Below are 26,682 nucleotides of genomic sequence, written 5' to 3' on the forward strand. Positions count from 1 at the left end.
CACCGAGAGGATCGGCAATACTGTTCTCAGCGCCTGCAGCGGCCGCTCCCGGGAGAACCCACCACTGGCCATTACTGCCCCCGTGTTTACCCTGCGTCTCTCCACCACAGTCTTCGACTTACCCCAGAGCCTTTCTCGCCCTTCCGCCCTGGCGTTCAAATCAGGGGGAGGCAGCCTTCGGGCCCAGAGCCTTCTCAGGAATTTCTCTCTCCTGTCCCAATTTCCCAGATTCAATAATCAGCAAATGCTAAAAGGGGCGCTTTGGGAGCCCTCCCCAGCCCCCGAGGCTCTCAGGTCCTTACCTAGACTCCAGCCAAGTATGCACACAGCCAGGAACCAGAGAAAATCTGAGGGGAGGCCAGGCAACATAATGGTGGCCTTGTTTGGGTGCCATGGCTTACATAACCCAATTGTGCCTGCTTCAGCCTGGCGGAGGGCCCGGGTGGAGGGCTGGAGCCACAGACAGGAACTACCAGGGAAGCAAGTGGTGGGGAGAGAAGAGACGGCAGGAAGGTTTTGGACATGTGACTGTCACACCCAGGGAGGCCCTCGATCATCACCCCCATGACCCTTCAGCCGTCAGGTCCTGTAAGACCTGGCCCCAGGCTTTCAAAACTCCAGGGTTTCCCAATCCTCCGCTAGTAGCTGTCCGCCTCCACTGGCCAACAATTGGGTTTACACACGGGCTCAGTTCCTGTCAGGAGATTTGTTTGGGGGTGTGGGGGAGTGGCGTGGGATATAAGAAGGAAGTGTGAAGCCTGGGGAAGAGACCCTGTTTAGAAAGCTGGGCACCAGGAGAGGCCACCATGCCCAGCTCTGCTGAAGCCAGGATGGGTGTGAGGGTGGCGCTGGCAGGTCTCTGGGCTGGGTCAGGTGGGACTGTGGATTTTCAGGCTGTAGGGCTCAGACTGCCCGAAGAGCCTACTGCACAGGGGCCAGCCTCCTACTGCAGGAGGAAGGGGATGGGGGCAGGTGGAGAGAGCCAAGCTTGTCAGGGAGTTAGGAAAGGAGGAGGGCAGCGGGTGGTAAGGCCTCCCCCTGCCTGGGGAGGGGGCAGGAGGAAGAGCAGCTGCCCCTCGCCTGCCACCAGGTCTGACCCTGGATTTCCCTACAGGCTTTGCGGTCCTGATGCTGCTCCAGTGCTGTGAGTACCCACCTCCCAGCCCCTCCTGAAGGAGGTCTTAGCACAAAAGCATGCTCCTCGGGGTTCTTCTACGGCCCACAGGGTTTGGGAATACTTGTTAAGCCAAGGTGATGGGAATATGTATATGTATGTTTCAGTCTCCACTCTTCCATTTATTCCAACTTTTTCAAAACAACAAACTTTAAAGGGCTCAGATCCAGTGAAGACTTCTACAGGCTGCCCTAGGGGACAGCTATGAGGAACCACAGGCCTGAGTGAGGCCCACTGTTCTCCTTCCATGGCCAAGTGGCTAAAAGGGATTTCATTTACAGCAAGAGGAATTCGAATTAGAACAAAGGAAGAACTTTCTAGCCCCTGTGATAATGAGTCCCAGCTTGGGGACTGCCATTCTGGACAGGTTACCAGGTAGGATCACTCCCAGAGAAGAGACCCACAAAGTTACTCTTTAATAAAGACCCCACTGTAGGGCAGGCCCTGCAGGCAGGGCATCTTCTGACACTGGATGGCACAGCCAGGCCTCTGTCCTTTTTGGAAGCCACTGCCTCCAGGAAGTCCTCAGTTCTTGGACTGAGTCACACCATTCTCAGCTTGCATCAGGCAGGGGAGGCTGGGCCAGCTCCTTTTCTTTAAGATTTTTTTCATTTTGCTCAAGCACTCTGTCCCCACACCCTGGCCCACACCTCCACACCACATTGGTGCTCAGTCCCAACCCAGATTTCTCCTTCAGGCTCTTCATACAAGCTGGTCTGCTACTACACCAACTGGTCCCAGTATCGGGAAGGCGATGGGAGCTGCTTCCCGGATGCCATCGACCACTTCCTCTGCACCCACATCATCTACAGCTTTGCCAACATCAGCAACAATGAGATCGACACATGGGAGTGGAATGATGTGACACTCTATGGCACGCTGAATGCACTTAAAACCAGGTGGGGTCACAAGCTGACTGGGAGAGGAGAGGACAGGTGGCTGGGCTGGTCCTAGAGCAGGACATCTTGGTCCAGGAGAGCAGTGATCCAAGGATCCTCCTGGGGAAGGGTTGCCAGGGGGCCTTGGCTCCTGAGGGAGGATGTCCTGGGTGGGTGGTGTGTTGGGATGGGGATAAGGGGACAGGAAGCATCACTGAGAGCTCAGGGAAGGAGCGTCTCTCATCCCCACAGCAGCTCTGTGGAGCATGGTGCCACTTGAGAGCCCCTTTTACCTCTCATTGCCCACTGTGGGAACCCCCGAGTCACCACCATGGAGCCCATGTCTGCTGACACCAATGTCAGGGGCAGGCTCCTAACCCTTCCTCCCTGCAAGCAAGAACTCTTCTGTGGGCTGCAGACGCGGGGTCCGCGGGGTCACCACGGCTTGACTGTGCCCCCTCCTCTCCCCACTACCCTGCCCCACAGAAACCCCAACCTGAAGACCCTCCTGTCCGTCGGAGGATGGAACTTTGGCTCACAGAGGTAGGACTCCTTGCTGGGGCAGGACGGAGCAGAGGCCAGGCTTGATGTTGAGGGTTATGGCTGCTCCAGACAAGCAGGGCACAGAGGCCTCAGAGCTGGTTGCCTTATATGTATTTGAAAAACCTGGGCCAGAGACAGAGAGGGACTTAGCAAAAAAGAGAGAAAGAAAAGAAAAGAAATCACAAAACGTCTATTTGTTTTCTGCAATGCTTATTTATTTATTTATTTATTTATTTATTTATTTATTTATTTATTTGTAAGTTGCCAGGCTTGCCTCAAACTTACTATGTAGTCCAGGCTACCCTCAAACTTTGGACAATTCTCCTGCCTCAATCCCTAAGTGCTGGGATTGTAGGCATGTGCCAGTTTGCCTAGTGATGGTTTTTAAAAAACGACAAAGTGGCGCTGGTTACAGTGCAGAATGGTCATGAGCCACAACAAAAACAAGTATCAGAGCTTTATTAGGAAGTGGGGGGTGGCAGAAGACCCAGGCCTGGGGGAGAGGCACGTGTAGAGAGCAGAGAGAGAGAGAAAGATGGTGTTGGAAGAGAACAGAATAGAGAGGGGGTGGGGTCTGCGTCCGGCTCTTTAAGGATTCTTGTGCACATGCACATGCGCAGGCGGGCTTACAGAGCTACACCACACATGCGCAGATTACCACACAGCTCGAGTAGCACGCAATCACCAACGCGCACTGATGACGCAAGACGCAAGACTCCTCACGGTCATGCAGCTGGAGTGCTGCAGAATCCCAACACCTAGCTCTTGTAAAAACTCCTCTTACTACATCTCAGGCATGAGGACAACTTCCAAGTTATGGCCAAGAAGGCTGGGAGGGGCGGGAAGGAAGCAATGGGGATGGAGAGGGTTGAGACTGTTAAAGGGGCCTTGGAGTCATCAGATCAGAACCAGGGCAGTGAGGGGGCTGGAAGACCACCAGGACCCTTCCCTGCTGACACAGCCGTGCCAGGTGTTACAGTTACTACCCCATTTTACAGACAGGGAAGTGTGAGTCAGGTTGCAACCTGCTCAAAATGGCAGGCCAGTCTGGGACACTAGGAATGTCTGGCCCCTAAGCACATACCTACCGTTCTAAGTTCCCAGATTGGGTGTTGTCCCAGAAGGCTCTCCTAGATCTGGCACTTCAGGCCCCCTGCTCCCAAGCCCTGGAAATCCCACTGTAGGGACAGGGTCCCCGGCATAGGAGTGCCAAGCTCGTTCTGTGGTGGTTTTGTTCTAGATTTTCCAGGATTGCCTCCAACTCTCAGAGACGCAGGGCTTTCGTCAAATCGGTTGCCCCATTTCTGCGGGCCCATGGCTTTGATGGACTGGATCTCGCCTGGCTCTACCCTGGCCCAAGAGACAAGCAACATCTCACCACCCTGATCAAGGTGCTTGGCATAGGGCAGAGGTGTGGAGAGCATCAGCATGTGGGACAGTGAAGCTCTCTTCACCCAAGAACTTCCCAGGGATGAGCAGAGGGGCTTCAGCAAGGAAGAGAGACATGTTAGAACCACTGTGGGAGGTGGGGGCGGAGTCCTAAGAGGCCAGAGCCCATAGCTGAGCAGGGAGCCCCTACCTATCTACCACCTAGAGAGGTATCCGTTGTCTAATGTTCAATCCCAGACTGATGCCACCAGCTACCCAACATGCACTGTGTACACAGCTCAATCTGAGGGCCAAATATCCCCAGTTTTCTGAGGCTGAGAGATGGTGTAAACAAATCATCTGCAGTACCATGGTGAATCCCTTTGACCTTGTAATGTCATGTAAGACAAAATGCAGACTGAGAGGCACATATCTTCCAAACTCATCACCCACCATACGGTGGCTCCTCCAGGACAAGGAGCCATTAAGTGCTGATGGGTGTGCATAGGTTTTGAGGATAATATTGGTCCCAACCATATTTGTGTGTGTGTGTGTGTGTGTGTGTGTGTGTGTGTGTAGGGAGGTGAATGTGCATGTGTAGGGGTGCACGCACATATATGCAAAATGTGTGTGGAGGCCAAACTCAGGTGTCATCAAGCACTATCCACCATGTTTTGCTCTTTTGAGATAAGGGCTCTCGTTGGCCTGGGACTACCAAATAGAGTAGGCTGGCTGGTCAGTGAACACCAGGGATCTGCCTGCCTCCACTTCCCCAGTGTGAGGGTTACAAGCAAGTACCACTCCGCCTAGTTTTTTATTCTTTTCATGTGGGTTCTGGGGGTCAAACTCAGCTCCTCGTACTTTACAGACAACGCTATTCCCCCAGCTCTCCAATCACATTTTAGCAAAAAGCACGGGGTGCCCTGAGGATGGGGCGGTGGCAGACCACTCACTCTGCCTGCACGCCAGGCAGGTCAGTGCTCACGGCAGGTGGGGAAGGTCAGCAAGATCCTCAGGACCTTGGTCTCCCCTCGTAAGCCTCTCTCGTGCACCTGACCCCTTTTGCCTCTCTGCTTGCCTCCCACCCAGGAACTGAAGGCCGAATTCACAAAGGAAGTCCAACCAGGGACAGAGAAACTCCTGCTCAGCTTAGCTGTGTCAGCAGGGAAGGTGGCCCTGGACAGTGGCTACGACATCGCCCAGATATCCCAGTGAGTCTTCTGCCCTGGCAGTGCCTCAGGGGCCTCGACGGGCAACACTCTTTTTCCCAGCCTGCCCTAGCATCCCACAAAGACTCAGGGGTTCCAAAACATGGATATCTGAATGTTGGCAAGTCTCTCCCCTCTCGGTGACTCAGTTTCCCAATTGTCAAATGGGCCACAATGAGCCCTATCCTTCCTTTGTCACTTGCAATGTTGTTGGCCAAGTGAGAGAGTGGCTGTGAGTTAATTTAGAAAGAGGTCGTAGAAAGAGTTCTACATGCCGGGCGGTGGTGGCGCACGCCTTTAATCCCAGCACTCGGGAGGCAGAGGCAGGCGGATCTCTGTGAGTTCGAGGCCAGCCTGGGCTACCAAGTGAGCTCCAGGAAAGGCACAAAGCTATGCAGAGAAACCCTGTCTCAAAAAACCAAAAAAAAAAAAAAAAAAAAAAAAAAAAGAGTTCTACAGTGTGGCAGACACTCCAGGGTGCTCTCTCCACCCTGAGTTCAGCAGAGTGCTAGATCCGGGAGAGACAACCAACAACAAGAAAAAAAAACCACCGTGTGTCAGAGTGCAGAGGAGGCCGCTCCCTTTCCTGCCATCCAGCCCTTCCTCCTTACATGTGAGTTTCCACAGCCGTCAGACAGGCAGCATCTCTCCCAAGGGCACAGGCAAGTCACGGGAAACCCAGGAGGAAGGAGCAAGGATCTTCGATCTCCTTTAGAACCTTAGGGACGTAGTTAGTCCGGTGTTTAAACGTCCTGTGGGAAAGAGGTGGTGCGCCCCGCCCGTCTGTGCTCACCTACTGCCTTCCGCCCACAGCCCTTCTCCAGAGGGCTATGGAGCACTCCCTCCAGAGGGCTATGGAGCACTCCCTCCCCACTCCCTCCCCACGAGCGAATGTAGGCTGAGGCAGCCTTTGATGCCTCCTCCCACACTAGGCAGTCCATGGCACTCTTAGCCGGCACAAGCATGCCAGGAGTAGAGGCTGAGGTGAAGGCGAGAACAGCTCCTATGTGCGTGCCTGTGCGCTTGTGTGTGCGTGTACGTGCGTGCGTGCGTGCGTGCGTGCGTGCGTGTGTGTGTGTGTGTGTGTGTGTGTGTGTGTTCCCAGAGCCCACACCTGGGAGTGTGTGTGTGTGTGTGTGTGTGTGTGTGTGTGTGTGTGTGTGTGTCCAGAGCCCACACCTGGGAGTGTGTGTGTGTGTGTGTGTGTGTGTGTGTCCAGAACCCACACCTGGGAGTGTGTGTGTGTGTGTGTGTGTGTGTGTGTGTGTGTGTGTGTGTTCCAGAGCCCACACCTGGGAGTGGTTCTGGAGAAGTGAGACTAGCAGTCAGCACAGCAGTCTCTGAAGCTACTGGCTTTGAGTCAATGCCCTGTTTCTCAGATGCCTGCTCCCCACAGCCTGCTGGGCCTTGGCCGTGAGGTCAAGAACATTTCTAACTCCCCACCTCACCTCCAACTCCTTTTCCTCAGACACCTGGATTTCATTAGTCTCATGACCTACGATTTCCACGGAGTCTGGCGCCAAACCGCAGGACATCACAGCCCCCTCTTCCGAGGCCAAAAGGACACTGGTTCTGACAGATTCAGCAATGTGGTGGGTTCCTGGAAGGAATATATATGGGAGGGAGTCGCAAGGCCCTGCCAGCTGCTGGTGCCCCTTCTCTTTTTCAGTCCTTTCCTTGCAAGATAGGTTATGAAAGCCATTTCACAGTCGGGGAAACCGAGAAAAGTCTTGCTGGGCAGGCTGAGTGAAGGCAAGAGGGAGCAGAGGGAAGAGAGGTTGGGAACTTAGAGGTCGGGGTCTCGGCCTGTCATTTACTCGCGTGCGACCCAAGCCACCAGCCAACTTCTGTGTCTGTCACACATTAATAATCCCTTCTTATGCCTACAAGGAGCTTTTCAAGAACAAACCTTTAAAAGTCATTTTTTTTTAACCGGCATTATCGGTTCCCAGAGGGATGGGGATTCCCACTTGCGCCTTGTAACTGTCACCGCGCCTGTCAAGGCAGCAGTGTTAATTGTGCAGCCCCATCCGCACACCACCCAGCCCAGCTAACCGTTCCTGCTGTCTGCGCCTCACCCCAGGACTATGCGGTGGGGTACATGCTGAGGCTGGGAGCCCCGGCCAGCAAGCTAGTGATGGGAATCCCAACCTTTGGAAAGAGCTTCACGCTGGCATCTTCTGAGACGCGGGTGGGAGCGCCAATCTCGGGGCCAGGATTACCAGGCCGGTTCACCAAGGAGGAAGGGACCCTTGCCTACTATGAGGTAGGTAATGATGTCGCTTCGCAGGCTGCCCCAGGGAAGAGGGGCCTCCCTCACCACACACACTTTCTCCTTTGGGAGTAAAAACACACTTGTTTGCCCTAGCATTCCTTAGGATGACAACAGGGGAGTTTAAGCCTTTTATTCCTGAATAAAGCCTCCAGCAGGCACCAGGCTCCTAGAATATTCCTCTTGACCTCAGACCTGGGTCTTCAGGAAAAGCAATGGTCAAGATTCTCTGTGGGTGTGGGCCTCTGATGCTCCAAGTGGTCTGAGGCCAGCCCTGGGTACCAGCTCACATTCCTCACACCCCTGTTTAAGATGGAGGAGGCAGTCAGATCTCTAAAGCCCTCAGGCTATAGCAGTTCAACTCTGGGACATTTGCATCTGTTTTTCATAAATTTGCATGAAGCCCACAGCCCGTGGCCTCAGGAGAGGGAGGCTACAGACCGGATGGTTGCTAGTGACCTGACAAGCCTCCCACACCACCCCCACCCTGTTCTCTACTCAGATCTGTGATTTCCTCAAAGGAGCTGCAATACAAAGAATCCTTGGCCAGCAGGTTCCCTATGCTACCAAGGGCAACCAGTGGGTGGGGTATGATGACCAGGAAAGTGTCAAAAACAAGGTAGGTTTCCCTGGAAGCTATACCCCAGGACAAAGGTGTGTGTGTGTGTGTGTGTGTGTGTGTGTGTGTGTGTGTGTGTGTGTGTGTGTGTGTAGGGGGCACATTCCAAGCAGTTAGATTTGCTCTCCTGCACTAGGGCTGAACTTGGGTGTGTACGGGTCCTTTGGGGAAAGGCCACAGAGCCCAGTTCCCCCACATCTCACCCAGAGAACCAACCCTACCTGCTCTGGACCTCCTCCACCAGGTGCAGTACCTGAAAAGCAAGCAGCTGGCTGGAGCCATGGTGTGGGCGCTGGATTTGGATGACTTCCGGGGCTCCTTCTGTGGGCAGAACCTGCGCTTCCCGCTCACCAATGCCATCAAGGAGGCACTTGCTGCGGCTTAGTTCTTCCTCTCCCACGTGACCCCACATGACCCCACGCCCTCTGGCCCGGAGTCTGGCCACTTGCACCACTAAGCGCCCCCCCCCTCCCCCCGCAGCTGGGCCTCAGGTTCCCTCCCTTGTAGGGGCCACAGCATTGAGATTTGGGCTCAGCCCTGGTGAACAGAGAGAAGCAGGGTAGGACAGTGGGGTGGAGAGAGTCGAAGTGTGAGGTCAGGTTCAGTACATCTCTGCTGAGGAATGGAAATTCTCAGACTCTAAGCCCAGCACAAGGGAGTTTCTTCAACTCCCTTTCCTTCAGCTCTCCTGACCCAAGGACACCATTTTGGCAAGTTATACCATCAAGCAGGCAAGCATCTTACAAGATGCGGTGGCCACACTAATTATACCCTCTGCAAAGCCCGACTTGAAACCATCTCTTAGGAACATAATCGTGTCTCTGTCCCACTTCCATTTCCTAATTCCGCAGCTGCTCAATAAAGCGCAAGAGCTTAACAGTGTCTCTTTCTTGCTACGGTCATCTCTATGGGTCCACGGGACCATGGTACCCACCTCCCCCATCTTTTCCGGATTTCTCTCTATGAGACGTGGGAATCAGAGCGGACAGTGAGGTCTTGATGCCCTGTGCTGGGCCCTCTGGGAGGTGGTGTCCTCAGACTGCCTGGAAACGGTAGGCTTTATCTAAGCGTGGGTGATAGCAATCCAGACACTCAAGCCACTCAAGTCTTGCAGACTCCCAAAGTAGGGTCCCATGGGAAGAGACTGTTGCCCAACCTTTCTTCTGACCCTCTAAAGGTGGTGAGGGGCAGCCACAGGATGCAGTTAGAAAGCTCAGGAACCCAGAACATTAAGGCCTGAAAGAAAGGCAGTGCCGTTTCAGGCACCCTTCCTGCCGTAAAGGACTGGGGTCTCTCCAGACCCTTGAGAGGTGGCCTTCCAGCCTCATACTCCTGAGTGTCCCACCGTTCGTTATCTTAAAGGCAGTCCACCCAACTGCTGGACTGAAAGCTGTCAGCAGTCCAGTGTCCTTGTCCCTAGCTCTGTCCTTGAGCTCACTCCCCCTTCACACTACTCCCTCAGCTCTTGAAGAGATCAAAGCTTCCTTGCCCAAGCTGGCCTGCCTGAGACAGCAGGTGAGGAGAATGGAAGGCATTGGTTCCGAAGACAAGCCAGTTTTCCAGCCTTTTTGGGGAGGGGACGCTCTCACCAGGGTCTTGGGAGCTTCCAGAAGCCCGGACATGACTTTATTCAGGCAGCCTGGATAGGCTGTATTCTAAACCAACTGGGATTCTATCTGTGGGTTCTTTGATGTTTGGATTATCCGACTTGGGATAATCATTAGCTGGCTGGATGTTGGGGACTCTGCATTGAGGCGTAGAGAAGCCAATAGCAGTCTGTTGCCCTGAAATCTGAACCAGCTGGAGCCGGGCACATGCGGCTGTTTCCAAGGTTACCACTCTGCTAAAAGCAAGGTGCTTGGCCAGGGTCTTAGAAGTAGAGGATACCTGGCATTTTGTGCTGACTAGTGGGCCACGCGGTCCCTGACTCCTGCCCACTGTCCACCTTACCACACAAGGTCTTTGAAGCCTCCTGTAGGAAGCTCCCCTGTCTCCTGAGTCGTCCCCCCGCTCCCCCAGTTAGGGACAGGTTCTCAGGGCTGACTCAGGGTCTGCCGAGTTAGTCACATTCGCTTATAGCTTCAGTGTCAGAAGCCAGCGTGGAGATCGGATCCACTCGGCACAACACTGAGTCACCTCACCGAGAGCATGGACGCCCAGGCAGAGCTGGACCCAGAGGCTCCTCAGCCCCCTGCGGACACTCCGTAGAGGACAGTAGGGGTTGAGAGACAGCCATACTGCTGTGCCCATCCCCAACAAGAGGGAGAACCAGAATGCTGTCGACAGCCCTAAATAAATTACACGTCCATTTATCCCTAAACTGTGGGCTGCACCGTGCCTGCTTAAGAGTGTGTGAGCGATACTCATCTAATCTAAAGTGCTTCTGTATATTGAAGGGGGAACAAGCCTCAGTGACACTCTGCAGCCTCCACAGTCACATGTCCCCTCGGCCAGAGGCTGTCATTTTAGGCTAACCTTGGCCTTACCTTCCTTTTTATTGGGCTAACCACCTATGGATGCACTTTGAAGATCGAGGCTTCGTGTGGCTCTGGCTTTGGATTTCAAGGACAAAATGATCATCGTGTTTCTGTGATTCGCCCTTTGGTCAGCTGGGGTGTCTCGCCGTCATCTGGCTTCTGCTTTAGAACTACATAGCCACATAACTTGTGCTGTTACAAGTGATAGCTCCACAAATAGTCTCATCCGTGTCTCCTGGGAGCACAGAGGTGGATGCCCAGAGCCACCGGCTAGGCACAATGTCCCTGCCTGGTTTTTTCTCAGCCACTGCTCTGATCCACACTCCCACCCACAGTGAGAATTGCTGACACATGGTATTTTCTGGATTTCAAATTATTACCAATCTTAACAGCTTCTTGAATAAATGAATCAGAGACTAAGAATTGGGTTGAACCTGCTCCATTTTCCACACTGGGGAAGTCCGTGCCTACGTCCCTTTCTGAAGAGGCTAGGAAATTCAAGTCTGCTTGTCTTATCTTCAAGGGTGGGGGTTCTCAGTAGGCCTGGGAATTAGTGAAAATGGAGGTTTCCAAGCCTTGCCGCAGAAACAGGAACAGGCTTACTTGGTCCCTGTTATGGTTTGAATGTTCCCTCTAAAACTCCTCCGATTGTCACTAACAGTGATAAGACGTGGAGCCTTTAAAGAGGTGATTAGGCCACGGGGCACTTCCCTCATAACTTAGTTAACGTCATTATTAAGGAGTGGGTTAGTTATCTCCAGAGTGGGAACTGGATGCAAAGCATGCGTTTAGCCCCTTTCTCTGTGCAGCTTGCCCATCCTCTATATTCTGACTCGGGACAAAGCCCTTCCCTGGATGCCAGGAGCCATGGGCTTAGACTCTAGAGCCACGAGAAAAATCACCCTCTGTTGTTTACAATTCACAGAGCCTATGGCACGATGCCACAGCAGTTGAACTAACCAAGATGGTCCCTTTTCTTAGGATTCACACTGGAGCGCCTGCCTCTGGCCAGCCTCACCTTGGGCATCTCAATTCTCTCCTCTGTGGGGGCCTTAGTTTCACACCGTACAAGTGTGAGTCCCCCAGAGAACGGGGAACCAAGGTAGAGTGAATAGGTAAAAGTGGGAATGTTCACAAGGATGGCCGGTTCACAGAGCCTTAATTCCAGGCTCCACTCCATGGAGACTGGGGCCCAAGGGGAGCCCCAAGGAAACCAGACTCATGGAACTAACTTGATCTCCTTTTCCAGATGGCCAGTCTCATTGCCCAGCCCAGCGATGTCCCAGCTCACCTATCTATGCCCTCCCCACTCTGGGCACTGGCACCCTGGCTGTGAGGTCTAGCTCTGGTGATGTCGAGGTAGTATTCTCCTCAAGGGGCCCTTGCAGTTCCTCCCCAGAGCTATTCCTGGCCTGGGTGCTCCCTGCCCCCCGCCCCCCCTGCCTGACCTGACCCCACAGCTGGGAATGGTTTGCTGGGGGTGGGGCAGCCCCTGTCTATATAAGCCTAGACCTAGGTTTCCCAGGCACCCTGGTGGCCCAGACCTGCAGCTGACCCTTAAACACTCCAGCTTGACCCCCCTCCCCACAACCAGCTCAGAAATGACAGGAAAAGACACCTCTGAAGCGTCTGTCTCTAGTCCAGGGGAGACCGTGCCTGAGCCTGCCAAAATGCCAACCACGGAGCCTTCTGGAGAGGCCACAGCATCAGAGTCCCCGGGGCAAGAGCAGGCTCCAGAGCCACAGAAGCCTGGATCTCAGGCCCTGGACCCTGCAGCCCCTGAAGATGCTGCTGTGCCCGCAACCACTAAGCCTGACCCTCCAAGTGAAGGTGACTAGACGTGGAGGGGGCAGGTGGAGAAGGGAGGCCGGTGTGCAGGGAGGGGCTCTTCATCTCACCCTGGTCCCCTCTCCCCCAGATGTCCCCAGTGCCCCACTGCAGCTGACCTTGGAGGATGTAAGCCACAGCTCTGTGACTGTGAGCTGGGAGCCCCCCGAGAAGCTGGGGAAACTGGGGCTCCAGGGCTACGTGTTGGAGCTCTGTCGAGAGGGAGGTGAGTACCAGGCTTAGCCCTACTTCCACCCAGATGACGGGGGCCAGGACAGCAGGGACAAGCCCGGTCCCTGCAAAGGGTCATTTCAGGGGGAGAGAAAGGGAGAAGGTGTAAGCCGTGGTCTTAACTGCCTGGCTGCCACCTGCTGCTCCATAGGAACCTCTGAAGGAAAAGAGAGGTCCCATGACCTCAGGAGACCTCCCATCCTCCAGCTCCAGGGAGACTTCGGGTAATAGAAGCGGGTGGGGGAAGGAAGGGGAGGAAGTACCGAATCTCAGAAAACCTTTTTCATGGGGAGTTAACCCAGGAGGCAGAAAGCGGGGGTGGGGTAGGGGTGGGGTGGAGGGTGATGATAGAGAGGAGGGGGGCAGTTAAATAAGAGACAGTAAGGAGCGTTAGGCAAAGTAGACCCTGACAGCCACGTTCAGCCTGGCTTCTGTCTCTGCCCCTGCCTTACTTTGTGTGACTTGGTGAACGTGCCCAACCCTCTCTGGCCTTCTGCATCCCCGCCTCTGGCCATCTTCCCAGAGCTCTAACACTGGCTGTCTTTGGTGTTACATGATGCTACAAAATCAGGGAAGGGGGCAAGAGAGACTGCAGCCCAAGAGCGAGGTCAGCTTCTGTCCATCACCCTTGAGAAGGGAAGCCCCGTGAGAAGGATGCCCCTGCCACACCACTAAAACCCAGACACTCTCCACTGCCCTCAGCCTCAGAATGGGTGCCTGTAAATCCCCGGCCCGTGATGGTGACCCAGCAGACGGTTCGAAACCTGGCCCTGGGAGACAAGTTCTTCCTGCGTGTGACTGCAGTGAGCCCCTCGGGGGCCGGCCCCGCAGCTGTGCTGGACCAGCCTGTCCACATCCAAGAGCTCATTGGTAAAGCCCCTCTTTGCCTCTTGTTCACAGACTGGATACAGTGGGGAAACTGAGGCCACGGTCAATGGGACCCAGGCAGCCCTTCCCCCCATCTCACACTCACATGCACAAGCCACATGCTAACGTGTCTTGCCTTGTGAAAGGTTCAGGCTCTTCAGCAGCAAGAAGGAGGTCCAAGAAGCCACTTCCCTGAGTGGTCCAGCCCCTCCTCCCCCACCACCACCCTCAGGGAGCAGATCCTTGCTGCCCAGGGATGACGCCCAGGCTCCCAGCGCTAGAAGCCATCCATTCTTACTTTTCCCTAATCTTAATCTCTGAAGCCATGGGAGTTGCCTTTCTGTTTCCTCAAACCTGGGCTCCAGGCTCTCCCGAGGTTCTGGAACACAGGGAAGGCCCCCATCCCCCCCGTTGTACCCTGGCCCTAGCAGGAAGAGGAGGCTGTGCAAAGGGTCTATGAGGCTCTTCCATCCCCAAGGGACAGTGCCTCTGAGAGGACCCAGGACCAGCTGCTGTCCCTGTTGCTAATATTTCTATTTGCAGGGTGCGTTAGCCTTAGTCCCCCGACCCCCCTCCCAAAGCTGCTCAGGTTTCAGACTGTTAATGACAGTGAGTCATTTGGTCTGATCTCAGGTCTCTGGGGACAGTGCAGGGCCCCCGGGGTGAAGAGAGACATGGGCAAGCAGGTGGTCTGAGACCTCCTCCATCTTCCTTCTTGTTCCTTGAGGGATGGATGGACAGAGGCTGGAGATAGACCCTGCATTTCCAGACGAGGCATCTGGGAAGAGAGGGATCTCGGCCATAGGAGGGCTCAGATCTGGATTCAAGGAAATACACGGCTTTAAGGTCTAAAGACATGGAAAACCAGAACCCAGACTGTCATAGCTTATTCAAGCCAGGCAGGTTCCAAAGGGCCCAGAGACTCCCACAGAGTGACCCAGTCTCTCAACAGTCTCAGATTCTGGTGCCCACACAGGACTGTTCATAGCCACCAAGCTGCTCCGTGTCTGCTCTGGTGGTTTTCAAAAGCCTCACTCTCTGGGTGAGATAGCACCACCTCCCACCACCTTGTGAGCAGCAGGATGCCTGTGCTGACTCCAGCCTGGAGGTGCTAGGAAGTCCTTCTGGTTGGCAGAGTCCCAGATCTTCCCCCAGGGCCCCAAGACGCTCAGACTTTGAAATGCCTCTGAGACCTTGGTGTTGAAGGAGATAGCCAGACTCAGCACCCACCTCTCCATTAAAATTCCTCTGGCAGGAGAGAAGGGGATTTCCTGGAGAGAAAGTGGGGAACAGCCGGACTTCTCATGGGCTGGGCGGGCCAGGGCGGGGGCCTTGTCCAGGATCCTCAGCTGCTCAGCTGTCCCCTCCTCTTGGCCACCTGGAGCTGCCAGGCATGCCTGACCTCCTGGAGAGGTCCCCGGAGCATTCCAAGCCAAGTGCCTGCTCAGCTAATCCTTGGAGACACAGTGTTCCTTCTTATGTCCTCCTACATGCCACTGACCAGCTGCTACCACCTGTTTACTGCTTAGGAGGCTCAGGCTCAGTCCCCACACCGTCCCCCAGGGACAGGAATGGCAGTTGCTGCAGTTTCTCTTGGCATGTCCAATGGCACCTGACTAGGCCATAGTCGGGAAAGTGGTTCCTACCAGAGTAAGGAGGCTGAACTAAGACTTCAGGAAGGACTTACCACCATGACACTGAGCAGAAGCTTGGGTACCCGCTCTAGCTTCTGTGCGAAGAGCCTGAGCCTCCCAGCAGCCCTAGAGGCAGAGACTTGAGCCAACAAGGTTCCACATTCTCAGGAAAGGCCGGGACCCTGGATGCTGTGTATCGGCAGGCAGGAAGCCCGCACACTCATTCCCTCTCTAGGCACATTGGCCGACAGGTGCAGAACCTGCCGCCCTCCAGGGGGAGACAGAGAGCCAGCCAGGCCCATCTGGACCTTGAGAATGCCTGGGCCTCAGGGTAAATCCCAGCCTGGCAAGGTTGAGGCGCCAAGGGAGTGCCGGAGATACCAACCAGTTCACACTGTCGAGTCCCTGACCTCTCTGGAGCCTCTCAGTTCTCAGCAACCCAAAGGCCTAGAGGGATTTGGGTCCCTCAATCTCAGCGTTGAAGGCTTTGCCCTCCCAGTGAAGAGGCAGCCCAAACCGGTGGGAACATACTAAATAGGACCTGTCCTGCCTAGCCGGGAGCCCACAACTGCTTCCCCCTTCTGCCTCAGACACCCTCACTCAGTTGGCCTAAGCCCAGACACTTGTTTTCACGCAGAAGCCCCCAAGATCCGTGTTCCCCGACACCTTCGGCAGACTTACATCCGCCAGGCGGGAGAGTCCATCAACCTGCAAATCCCCTTCCAGGTAAGCATGCCTCGCTGATAAGGGCCTGATGCGTCAGGAGTGGGGCCTGGGAATGTCAGGATTCTCACTGGAGTCTGCCTGGGACCCATACAGATGGCTGGCTTCCCAGTTTTGCATCTAATTCAGTTGTGAGTGGACAGATGGGCAGCCGCCAGGGCAGGCCCCACACTAGAAGATGTGGCTCTGGGTTGTAACGGTGGGATCAGCGGGGACAGGTTTCCCAGGCGCAGCTAGGGTGGGGCGCTTGTCCCAATCTGTACTTACACCAAACCCATCTTTGTCAGGGGAAACCCAAGCCGCAGGCCTCTTGGACCCACAACGGCCATGCCCTGGACAGCCAGAGGGTAAATGTGCGCAGCGGAGACCAGGACTCCATCCTCTTTATTCGCTCAGCTCAGCGCTCAGACTCAGGCCGCTATGAGCTCACTGTACATCTGGAAGGCTTGGAAGCCAAGGCCAACATTGACATCCTAGTGATTGGTACAAGGGCAGAGGGGGAAGAGCTGTCTCAAAACCCTTGTCCCCCACATCCCAGGGCTGATGGTGGGTGAGGGAAGGCTAGGGTATCACGGCAAGTGCCAAATCTTGAGTGTGGAGACTTGGTAGCAGGCCTGCTTCCCCTCACCTCCCTTCATCATCTGGTCCTGCAGAGAAGCCCGGGCCCCCAAGCAGCATCAGGCTCCTGGATGTCTGGGGTTGCAATGCGGCTCTCGAGTGGACTCCACCCCAGGACACAGGCAACACAGAGCTCCTGGGCTACACAGTGCAGAAGGCAGACAAAAAGACAGGGGTGAGACTGGCTGGGGCATAAGAGGGATGGGAGAGAAGTGGTCCAGGCCAAGAAGGTCTTTCCCAATAAGAGGCTCAGGATGAAGACTGGGCCAGCTACTGCTAACTGACTCCTTATATGGTCCTGGGCAAGCCTCTGCCCTCTCCATACCTCCGTCTTCAGGGTGCATTGCACTGGGCTGCTAAGGAACGATCTTATCATGTATATAAATCACCTGGCAATCCGCTAACTGTAGACCCTGATGCAGACGGTTGGGGCTGGGGGCTGGGAACCCACATGGCTAAATAGTGCCCAGGTAATGAGGCTGCCTGTCTGCCAGCCTCACTTAGAGGAGGGGGGCTCTTGGGCTCGTAAGAGTGACCCAGGAAGTCCTTCTCCCACTTCTGAGTCCCTCAGGTCCTATGCTGAATGGTTCAGCCTCCCAAAGCTGGGGCGTGGAATGAGCCCCTCCGAGGAGGATTAGGGTAAGCAGGGGAGACAGGAACGGGGTAAGGGCTGAGGGTAACCCAGTCGTGGTCCCTGCAGCAATGGTTCACAGTGCTGGAGCGCTACCACCCCACCACCTGCACCATCTCAGACCTCATCATTGGCAACTCCTACTCCTTCCGGGTCTTCTCAGAAAACCTGTGTGGCCTCAGTGATTCGGCCACCACCACCAAGGAGCTGGCTCACATCCAGAAGGCAGGTAAGCGGTTTCGAGCCCGGGCAGGACACCGAAATCAGGAGTGGTATTACCAACATCTGTCACTACTTCTTCTTCGGAGTCCCCACATCCCTCTAGGCTTCTCCTCAGTCACTGCTCCTTGGAACATTTGCTGCCTCCCCCTCCCCCCTCCAACAACACTCAACAGTTCTGCGTGAGTGTATGTGCAAGTGCGTACACACACTGACGTGGAGTGACTGTAAATAGCCCGTGTGACTGACAGATTTTAGCAAACACCAGAGTATCGCCATGCAAGTGAGCAGTGCCCCTCAGGAGGCTGGGTACTCCTAGAGACGACTGCGGCTGCTCACATCACAGAAGTCACTGGGTCTCTTGTACGGTGTCCCCAGGTGCACACTCTAAAGGGTGACGTAGACCTGACAGGTACACTGGCAACCTGTAAAGACAGACACCTCCCCATCCAAAGACTGGCTGTGGTATTTACTGTCTCCATCAGGCATCTGGTCAGTGGGGTCAAATGTGAAACTTCAGGACTCCACCTTGACCCCTGCCTCTCCCAGATCCTCCCCACAACATACACATACAGCGACCCTGGAAGCCACACGCTTAGTTATTGTTCATTTTAATTACATTTATTTGTGTGTGAGTGTGTGTTCACATGCACGCGTGCACGCGCATGGAGACTCTAAAGACGACTCGTCCGTTCTCTCCTTCTATCTTCCGGGTCCCAGGGATTGAACTCAGGGTGGCAAGTTTGGTGGCGGGCACCCTTACCCACTGAGCCACCTCACTCACCCTGGAAGCCACACAAAGCAGCACGGCCGTCAGAGTTTTGTGTTTAGAAGAAAGGAAAGCCACTCAGGTCTCAGAGACAGACAGAAATGGAAAGTGATGTTCAGCTTACCTCACCCCCCTGTGGCTCTGGCTTTCCCGCCCATGCCTCGCCGTTCGCCTTCTGACCTGCCTCAACTCCGCTCAGCGAGGCTTTCTCTGGTGCCTGACAGTCTCCACATGTTGTTGACCAGGCTGAGCTTCCCAAGGGTTGGGGGTTGAGGCCAGTCTTCTGAAGCCCCCCCCCTCCATTCCTATAACCTCAAATTCTCCCCAGATATGACTGCCAAACCTAAGGGGTTTGTTGAACGAGACTTCTCGGAAGCCCCCTCGTTCACCCAGCCCCTGGCGGACCACACCTCCACTCCTGGCTACAGCACACAGCTATTCTGCAGCGTCCGAGCATCACCTAAGGTGAGGGGGCCCTGGGCTGGCGGGGCGGGCAGAGGCAGCGAGGGCTGAAACTGTCTCTTGAGAGCTGGTTCCAACCCATGTTTTCACTTCATTAATCCTTCATCTGACCTTGCCTCCAGCCCAAGATCATCTGGATGAAAAACAAGATGGACATCCAGGGTGATCCCAAGTACCGAGCAGTTTCTGAGCAAGGGATCTGCACCCTGGAGATCCGGAAGCCCAGCCCCTTTGATTCTGGGGTCTACACTTGCAAGGCCATCAACGTGCTAGGGGAGGCCTCTGTGGATTGCCGACTGGAGGTCAAAGGTGGGAGTCTAAAGGTTCCCCTTAGTGCCTGGCCATGAGGGGACAGGCAGAGTCCCTCTTTGGAGCTTAGAGTGAAAACTGGAGCGGGAAGGAGACAAGGCGTAGGGACAGTTTGTGTGGCTTTCCAAGTGGGAAGATGTTCTCGCTGGGGCCTGGGGCACTGGAGATCACTGACCTCGAACCTCTCAGTTCCCTCCTGTCTCCCCCAAGCTCTAACCTGCAGGATCTCTTTCAGCCTCCGCCACACACTGAGAAGCAATATGGGCAAGAGACTGGGACAAGGAGACAGGTGAGCAGATGGACCCACCCCTTCAGCTACCTCCAGTGAGAGCAAGGGCAAAGAGGACACTGGGAAGGGAGAACCCACTTCCTAGGCCCAAAATTTCACTGGAGAAGGGCTAGGGAGGGAAGGCAGTGGACAGATGTGGGTACAATTTTGCAGCTAAAGACAACTAGCATGCACGTTCAGTTTGGTAAAGACAGTGTAGGGCTGGCCATGCTGGTGAGGTCTGGAAGGGAAGGGTCCAGTGGGTGGTCACAGGACAGGGTCTAGTCTTGGCTTTGAGTGACTGTAAACATAGGTATTCTCTTTGCACCTTTTTCCTCCTCAGAGAAGTGGGGACCCAGCCCTGGCCTACCTGCTTCATTTGGTGGCTCCGAGGCTCTGGATGAACTAGAAGTCTCTAGAGCTACACACTAGGCAGAGTTCAGCATTGAGAACTGAGCCTGAGGAAAGACAGAGAAAGGTGGAGGCAGCTCTCTACCTGACTCCCCAACTTCTCTTCTGGCGGCTGGGTCACATACCAGGGCTCAGAAGGACATTCTCTGCCAGGTCCTGCAGACCCGAGGATCGGGCCTCCAGGCCCCAAATGTCTCTCCACGGATACCCAAGACGAAGACTCCATAGGAACAGCTAATGGAGAGGCCTGTGGTATCTGCAGGCCTCCCTCCGCCAGAGGCTGGAGTCCAGACCCAGGAGTGGGCTTGGCAGGCCTCAGGTCAGGCCTCATGGGTACAAGAGTGCCCCAAAGGTGCGGTGACTGGTCCCCCCCTGCAGAGCTGTACACTGGGTGAGAAGCAGTCAAATAAATGTGTGTGTGGTGTTCCAGCATGGGGCTTCTGTGGTAGTGTCACGGTGAATGGGAAGATACTATGTTACTATGCAGAGCAGACACCGTCACCATGAGGAAGGTGCCAGCCGGAAGGGTCGCATGGTAGCACAGGACATTTTTTTAGACATGTGAATGTTCTGGATCTTGCTTTCTGATTCACAATGTGCTACCCTAAATGCGTAACTATAGCAACAGATACACCATCTCCGGAACCTTCCTTCTCCCATCTGCCTCCACACCCCTCTCCCAGCTTTTCCCCTCATCCAATCTTCTCTGCTGAGGTGGTCTAGTTGCCCTCGGCCAATGCTGGGGTAGTGCCAGCACCACACTCTCCACAAGGGTTCACAGTCTTTTATTAGACATAGGGACCTCCTTGAGAGCCAGGGACGCCTTACCTCCAGCTGAGGGAAGAGCCTGGAATCAAGACTTGGGGTCAATATTCACACTCAGAACCTGTCACCCTCCCCTGCCTGCTGTCCACACAAGGGAGAAATCCGGGCTCAGCAGGGTATGGATTGGTCCTAACCGAGACCCACAAAGGCCTACACTCTGTTCATAACACAGCTTTTGAAGCCCCCTAAAAATTGATCTTAATCCCCCGCCCCCAGGAGCATTTTGGGTATTTCAACGCTGGCAAGGCAATCGCTCACACTCTCAAGAGAGCGTCTCCTCTGGTCTGGTCTGGCCTACTGTACTCCATACCAGGAGTGCCTATAGTCGCCTGAGACCCTCTTGGATGACTTCCTCCTCCTTCCCACTCAAGCAGAGTGCTCCCAAGGGCTGTCCTTTCTAGGGCTCTCTTCTCCTGGGGCCCAGAAGCAGGGATAGTGTCATCCAGGAGTGTCCAGGCCTGTCTCTTTCTGGGAGTTGGTGACATTTGGTGGCCCAGAAGACAGCAAGTTACATTGGGAGCTCCCAGGAAGTTCAGGGCAAAAGGGCTCAGTGCTGCCCCCTGCTGGCTATGTGAGGCCAGCACCTACTGGACCATGCTTATTCCCCAGTGCTTAGAGGCCCCCTGGCAGGCAGTCCAGGGTTGTGAATAAAGAAAATGTGAGAAACGATCCTTGGTCCCATTCTTTCTGCCTTGCCCAAGTATAACCCCAGACTTGTCGGGGTAAGGATTGCAGGCATCACAGTACCTGTACGGCCAGAAACACAAAATCCTTGGAGGTGGGGATGAGGTCTCCTTTCCTGAACTTTGCTATCTTTCCTACAGAACGGGAGAGAAAGAAAAGCCAGGGTATACCCACTTCTCTCCAGCCATCCTCTGAGGGGGTCTCATCCTCTCCTTGAAGTTGGTCCCTTGGGCCACCAACACCTAACAGCAGGCTCCCCTGTTTGACTGTAGAACAGCCGGATAAGGGGCACTCAACACACTCCTCTCACCTCAGGGTACCCAGCTCGCTGCCATAGCCTGACCCACCTCCAAACCTCCTCCAGCTCCCCAAGGTACAGGGCAACTGGCTCCTTGGAGAAGGGGCTCTGCTCTACAGCATCTCTTCAGAGCCTCCCTGGTGCCCACAGCCCACACAGCCCAGCTAGGGAAACTGAGGAAGAGCAGTGGGGCCGTTGGGATCCGAGGGATGAGCAGAGAGCCACTGGATGTGGGCTGGAGGGAGCGAGGCGGAGTCTAGTCGTCAGCTTTGTCCTCTGGGAGGTCGTCGTCGATGGCAGGCTTGGGCTGGCATCGGAAATGGTCGTTCCAAATCTTCAGAAAGGTGACCCGAAACTTGTGGATGCGGAAGGCATAGACGATGGGGTTCATGGCTGAGTTGCCGTGCGTGAGGAAGATGGCGATGTAGATGAGGATGCTGGGTTTCTGGCAGGTCGGGCAGAAGAGGGTGATGCAGTTCAGGATGTGCAGTGGCAGCCAGCTGAGGGCGAAGAGGAAGAGGATGAGGGCCAGAGACTTGGCAATCTTCAGCTCCTTCCCGTAGTACTTCTGCGGGTCACCCGAGGAGGCCGACACCTTCTTGTTGAGCTGCTTACGGATCAGATAGAAGACCTCCAGGTAGATGAGGACCATGAGGAGCAGCGGCGGCAGCACCCAGACGAAGAAGTTGAAGTAGACCATGTACTCCATGCTGATCACCTTCTCGAACTCACACTTGATCACGGGCTCCCCCACGCTGCCGTTAGCTGCCCAGGCTTGCTCCACCACACTCAGGTTGTTCCAGCCGAACATGGGTGTCAGGCCTACAACCAGGGAGAGGATCCAGCAGCCAGCGATGGCCACTGCTGCCCGGCGCTGAGTCACCACTGTCTTGTACCTGGAGGGAAGAAGGACAGGGTATGAGAAGTGGCCCATGACTATAATTGCGGACCCCTCCCCTAAGGCCCATCTGCCCTTAGGATTTTAAGAGGAGATTTCTCCACCTCCAAGGTGGTGTGTGTGTGAGTGTGAGTGTGTGTGTGAGTGTGTGTGAGTGTGTGTGTGTGAGTGTGAGTGTGTGAGTGTGTGTGTGTGAGAGTGTGTGTGTGTGTGTGTGTGTGTGTGTGTGTGTGTGTGTGTGTCTTTAGCTCAGGGACTTAATCTTTAAGATCTAAGATTAGCCCAGAGTTTGTCAACTCTGGCCTCATTCTCCTCCAACAGAGAGAGGAAATTCTGAGTAGTGACAAAAATAATAACAGAAGCCGGGCGGTGGCGGTGCACGTCTTTAATTCCAGCTCTTGGGAGGCAAAGCCAGGTGGATCTCTGAGTTGAAGGCCAGCCTGGTCTACAGAGTGAATTCCAGGACAGCCAGGACTACACAAAAAGCCCTGTCCTGAAGAAAGAAAGAAAGAAAGAAAGAAAGAAAGAAAGAAAGAAAGAAAGAAAGAAAGAAAGAAAGAAAGAAAGAAAGAAAGAAAGAAAGAAAGAGGGAGAAGGGAGGGAGGGAGGGAGGGAGGGAGGGAGGGAGGGAGGGAGGAAGGAAGGAAGGAAGGAAGAAAGAAAGAAAGAAAGAAAGACAAAGGAGGGAGGGAGGGGGGGAGGGAGGGAGGGAGGGAGGGAGGGAGGGAGGGAGGGAGGGAGGGAAGAAATAATAAAGGACCTCTTTTAAGAGTTTCAAGCAAATGGCTAAGTACCGCTGACTGTGCCCACCTTGACCTTCCTGGCTTCTCACTGTTGGGCTGTAACAGCCCTGGGGTAGCAGTATAAGGACAGCCCACTATGGGGTGGAAAAGGTTCCGAAGCCTTCCCGAGGCCACACAGAAGCTAACAGCACTGGCCTGTTAACATGTCCCCATTCCCCCAAAGAGCCAGATGATGAACCACCCAAGAGGGTCTCAAGAATCCTTTCCACACCGGGCCCACTTCGGGTCCTGTTCTGCTTGGCTGTAAGCATCTCTGGCTTCCTTGGCTTCCAGTTCCCCTTTTAGTCATAGCACAGGTCGGCCTCAAGGACAAGCTCAGCAATGCTCAACTAATCGGGACTGATTCTCAGGGAAGAAAGCCCAGCGTTTGCTGAGCATCTGCTAGCACTTCCTACTCCCTCCCATTCACTCACTGGCACACTTGAATGGATGCAGTTCTGAACAGGCTTCTCAGAGGCTTTCTGCTTGGGGCACTGTTCTCTGTGCTGGGAACAAGATAAAACTCTCTGCCTCTACATGCTCATGTTTGTTTATCTTTTTAAAGACATGATTTATTTATTTTTATTTTAGGTACACTGGTGTTTTGCCTGCATGCATATCTGTGTGAGGGTGTTGGATCCCCTGGAAATGGAGTTACAGATGGTTGTGAGCTGCCATGTGGGTACTGGGAATTGAACCCCAATCCTCTGAAAGAGCAACCTGTGCTCTTAACCACTGAACCATCTCTACGGGCCCTGTTTATCATTTTTGTTTTTGTTTTTGTTTTTAAAGATTTATTTATTTATTTCATTTTATGTGTTTGAATGATTTGTCTGCATGGATGTGTACTGTGTGTTTATACCTGGTAACCAAGGGGGTGAGAAGGGGGCATCCGAACCACTGGAAATAGAGTTACAGATGGTTGTGAGCTAAAATGTAGGTGCTGGGAATTGAACCCGGGTCCTTTGCAAGAACAACAAGCACTCTTATCTGCTGATCCATCTTTCCAGCCCCTGCTCCAAATATTTTTTAATTTTTTATTACATTTTGTGTGTGTGTGTGTGTGTGTGTGTGTGTGTGTAAGTGTGTGTGTGTGTGTAAGTGTGTGTGTTCACCACAATGCTCCTGTGGAGATTAGAGAACAACTTGGGGGAACCAGTTCTCTCCTTTCCACTGAGTGGGTCTTGGGGATCGTTGACAGGCATGACAGCAGGTACCTTTCTTACCCACTGAGCCATCTCACTGGCCTGTGTTGCTCCTGTTTTGGATCAAGTGACGACAGCACAGATGCAAGGAAGTAAGGGCTCTACGTCATCATGCGCCGTAAGGGCTCTACGTCATCATGCGCCGTAATGGCTCTACGTCACGATGTGCCGTAAGGGCTCTACGTCATCATGCGCCGTAAGGGCTCTACGTCATCATGCGCCTTAAGGGCACTACGTCACGATGTACCGTAAGGGCACTACGTCATCATGTGCCGTAAGGGCTCTACGTCACGATGTGCCGTAAGGGCACTACGTCATCATGTGCCGTAAGGGCTCTACGTCACGATGTACCGTAAGGGCACTACGTCATCATGTGCCGTAAGGGCTCTACGTCACGATGTGCCCTTCCAAGCAAAGTAATGCCAAGCAGTACAGTTTCCACCCTTTTCCAGGTCTGCAGACACAGAAGACACAGGCATTTGGAATGACTCACAGGAGACAAGACTGCCTATTATCCAGAGGTGACAGCCTCTCTTACCACTGAGGGTTGAGGGTTTTAATACTATCCCCGGGGGCTTCCCACTTCCCTTAAAGTCCTGCTATCCAGAAGCCAGCCACAGTGTCCTCTGCCTGCCTGCACTCTAGTGTTGAACTGAGTGCCAGAGGCTGGGGCCTGCCCAGGTCTGTGCCAAGGAGCTGGCACAGTGGCTGCAGCTTGCCCAATTGTTATTTTCCAGTGCGGCTCCTGAGAGGGCTGGGGTGGCCTCCTGAGCACTGGGCTGTGAAGGAAGGCTTCCAACTGCTTCCTTCTGTCCTGTGTCGGAAGGATCCTCAGCTTTCTCTTCCTCTTTCTTAGACACAGTTCTTCTGGACCATAAGGATCCACTGACACCCACCTGCTCCTGCAGGCTACGGAGATGAAGAGATAGGTAGGAGAAAGCAGATGTCCCTCTGAAAGGCCAGCACTGGAGGGGGCTTTGGAGCCTCATATCCAATTCCTTCATTCCAACCAAAACCGTGAGGACTCCAGCCCACTCTAGCACCTTTAAAACCCCGACTGCCCCCCACTCTGTGACAGCAGGATTATTGTGTTCCCAAACTATCAAGAAGCCTTAAAGCTGGCTCGTTCCCTGGTGCCTCACTCTGCCACTGCAGTAGAAACTATTCTCCTCCCTCATATCTGCAGCAGAACCGCCAGGCTCCTGCATGCTTCATAGGCAGACGACCTGAACGTGGGCACCGAGTCTGTAGCTTGCTAACTCAATTCCTCCTCCCTCCTTTGGAGGGTAAGGATAAGATCGAGATAATATATGTCCAAGTACTCTGCAAACACCCTCTTAGTACTCCCTAGCCTGAGCTCTTACCCCACCAAGCTTCTAGACAAACACACACCTACAACATCCCAGTGCCTCTCAGAGCTCAGCAAACATAGCCCGGGTACTATTCAAACAGCTCAGCCAGGTCTGTCTCATGGGGATCTCCAAGCCTCTCCATCATGGTCTTCCAGACACAGGGAAGCAAGTTCTAGGTAGGCAAGAATTTATAGGGAAAGAACACAGAAAGGCAGATCACCTTATGGGGTACTGCCTTGACCTTCATCTGGTGGAAGGTGGATAGACCAAGATGAACCTCCTCCAGACCAGAGGGGGTGCAGGAAGGGTGGGGTCAAGGGTTCTGCTCCATATCACTGTGCAGCAAATCTTTCCTCTCCATCTTTTTTATAGTTTGGGAAGCCGTTTCACAGCCAGGTCTCAGGGGAACTTGATAACCACACTGTGTGGGCGTGCAGCATGCAACAGAACGGCAGTAGTATGGATTTGAATGTCTGCTTGCCCAGATCTCCTACTTCCAAAGCTCCTTCAGGACCCAGGCTAACAGGGTCATTTAGATGCAGGTGGTGGCAGACTCCGAATATCCTTTGCTTTGGCGTGGGAAAAACTAGACCTGTTCAAGGAGGGCACCACCCAAAGATGGAGGGTGAATCAGGTGACCCCAAGTGCTGAAAATGGGGTCCATCCCAAGACCACATACAGACACCAATGACAGGGGAAATGGACACTATCCCAGATGGAAGAGAGGGGACCCTGGAAAGGGGCCTTCTCCCCTGCCCCCCACTTACCCTTCCTGACTGCCTGAGGGCCCCTGGGGGCAGAGGTTAAAGCTTTCCTGGGGCTCCTCCAGCGCCAGGTCCCAGTCGACCTTACAGTACGGGGTATCAGTTCTCATCTGTTTTTCTTGCTATTTTCTCCTTGGTGGGAAAAACTAGACCCAGGACCTTGGCTGAGGTAGGGCAGGCTCCCTGGGATCAGGGGAGACACTCATCTCTCGTTATGTCTGGGAATAGGAGGCTGATGCATGGGGTGGGGCCATGGAAAATGTCTCCCATTCTTAGGGAAGTCTCTCTGAAGTCCACCCTCAGGGGCTGTGTTGGGGAGTGCTCAGTCTCAGACAGAATGTGAAAACAGTGGCCTAACAGCTCCTT

General features: G+C 54.2%; 3 protein-coding genes across 13 annotated transcripts in view; 2 read left to right on the forward strand and 1 right to left on the reverse strand.

Annotated features, from left to right (window-relative positions):
- The first annotated feature begins 483 nt into the window (after positions 1 to 483).
- On the forward strand, positions 484 to 8,939 carry Chi3l1 (chitinase 3 like 1). Of its 3 annotated transcripts, none has more exons than XM_016001029.3 (10): positions 484 to 583; positions 1,115 to 1,144; positions 1,872 to 2,073; positions 2,539 to 2,595; positions 3,836 to 3,986; positions 5,053 to 5,174; positions 6,640 to 6,763; positions 7,255 to 7,437; positions 7,946 to 8,062; positions 8,307 to 8,939. In XM_016001029.3, the coding sequence occupies exons 1-10, from the start codon at positions 565 to 567 to the stop codon at positions 8,445 to 8,447; spliced, it is 1,146 nt and encodes a 381-aa protein (XP_015856515.1). In that variant the 5' UTR covers positions 484 to 564; the 3' UTR covers positions 8,448 to 8,939. The 3 variants fall into 3 exon arrangements, with proteins under 3 accessions (XP_015856515.1, XP_006982533.1, XP_076403548.1); XM_006982471.4 differs by lacking the exon at positions 484 to 583 and adding an exon at positions 714 to 855; XM_076547433.1 differs by lacking the exon at positions 484 to 583 and adding an exon at positions 776 to 873.
- Positions 8,940 to 12,047: 3,108 nt separating this feature from the next.
- On the forward strand, positions 12,048 to 19,940 carry Mybph (myosin binding protein H). Of its 3 annotated transcripts, XM_006982472.4 has the most exons (11): positions 12,049 to 12,369; positions 12,458 to 12,592; positions 13,300 to 13,467; positions 15,736 to 15,824; positions 16,109 to 16,304; positions 16,475 to 16,614; positions 17,140 to 17,299; positions 18,387 to 18,523; positions 18,643 to 18,829; positions 19,065 to 19,118; positions 19,441 to 19,940. In XM_006982472.4, the coding sequence occupies exons 1-10, from the start codon at positions 12,141 to 12,143 to the stop codon at positions 19,079 to 19,081; spliced, it is 1,458 nt and encodes a 485-aa protein (XP_006982534.1). In that variant the 5' UTR covers positions 12,049 to 12,140; the 3' UTR covers positions 19,082 to 19,118; positions 19,441 to 19,940. The 3 variants fall into 3 exon arrangements, 2 of the variants coding, with proteins under 2 accessions (XP_015856509.1, XP_006982534.1); XR_013043269.1 differs by having other exon boundaries at positions 12,048 to 12,369; positions 18,643 to 19,118; XM_016001023.3 differs by having other exon boundaries at positions 12,048 to 12,369; positions 18,643 to 19,940.
- The window catches only part of Adora1 (adenosine A1 receptor), a 50,979-nt gene continuing 42,185 nt past the window's right edge, over positions 17,889 to 26,682 (reverse strand). For all 7 annotated transcript variants that reach the window (XM_076547436.1, XM_016001026.3, XM_076547435.1 and 4 more), the window contains one exon: positions 17,889 to 22,211. In XM_076547436.1, the coding sequence (XP_076403551.1) occupies positions 21,572 to 22,211 (640 nt within the window). In that variant the 3' untranslated portion in view covers positions 17,889 to 21,571. The remainder of the gene's footprint in view (positions 22,212 to 26,682) is intronic.

The sequence above is a fragment of the Peromyscus maniculatus genome, chromosome 11, assembly GCF_049852395.1.
Source record: "Peromyscus maniculatus bairdii isolate BWxNUB_F1_BW_parent chromosome 11, HU_Pman_BW_mat_3.1, whole genome shotgun sequence".
In the NCBI taxonomy this organism is placed as follows: Eukaryota; Metazoa; Chordata; class Mammalia; order Rodentia; family Cricetidae; genus Peromyscus; species Peromyscus maniculatus.

Excerpts from the sequence above, each read along its gene's own strand:
- Chi3l1 (XM_076547433.1), top strand. The coding sequence starts at position 807 with ATGCCCAGCTCTGCTGAAGCCAGGATGGGTGTGAGGGTGGCGCTGGCA. Across the intron at positions 1,145-1,871 it reads CCTGATGCTGCTCCAGTGCT|GCTCTTCATACAAGCTGGTC; the intron begins GTGAGTACCCAC and ends TTTCTCCTTCAG. Across the intron at positions 6,764-7,254 it reads CTGACAGATTCAGCAATGTG|GACTATGCGGTGGGGTACAT; the intron begins GTGGGTTCCTGG and ends GCCTCACCCCAG.
- Mybph (XM_016001023.3), top strand. The coding sequence starts at position 12,141 with ATGACAGGAAAAGACACCTCTGAAGCGTCTGTCTCTAGTCCAGGGGAG. Across the intron at positions 12,370-12,457 it reads GCCTGACCCTCCAAGTGAAG|ATGTCCCCAGTGCCCCACTG; the intron begins GTGACTAGACGT and ends CCTCTCCCCCAG. Across the intron at positions 13,468-15,735 it reads CCACATCCAAGAGCTCATTG|AAGCCCCCAAGATCCGTGTT; the intron begins GTAAAGCCCCTC and ends GTTTTCACGCAG.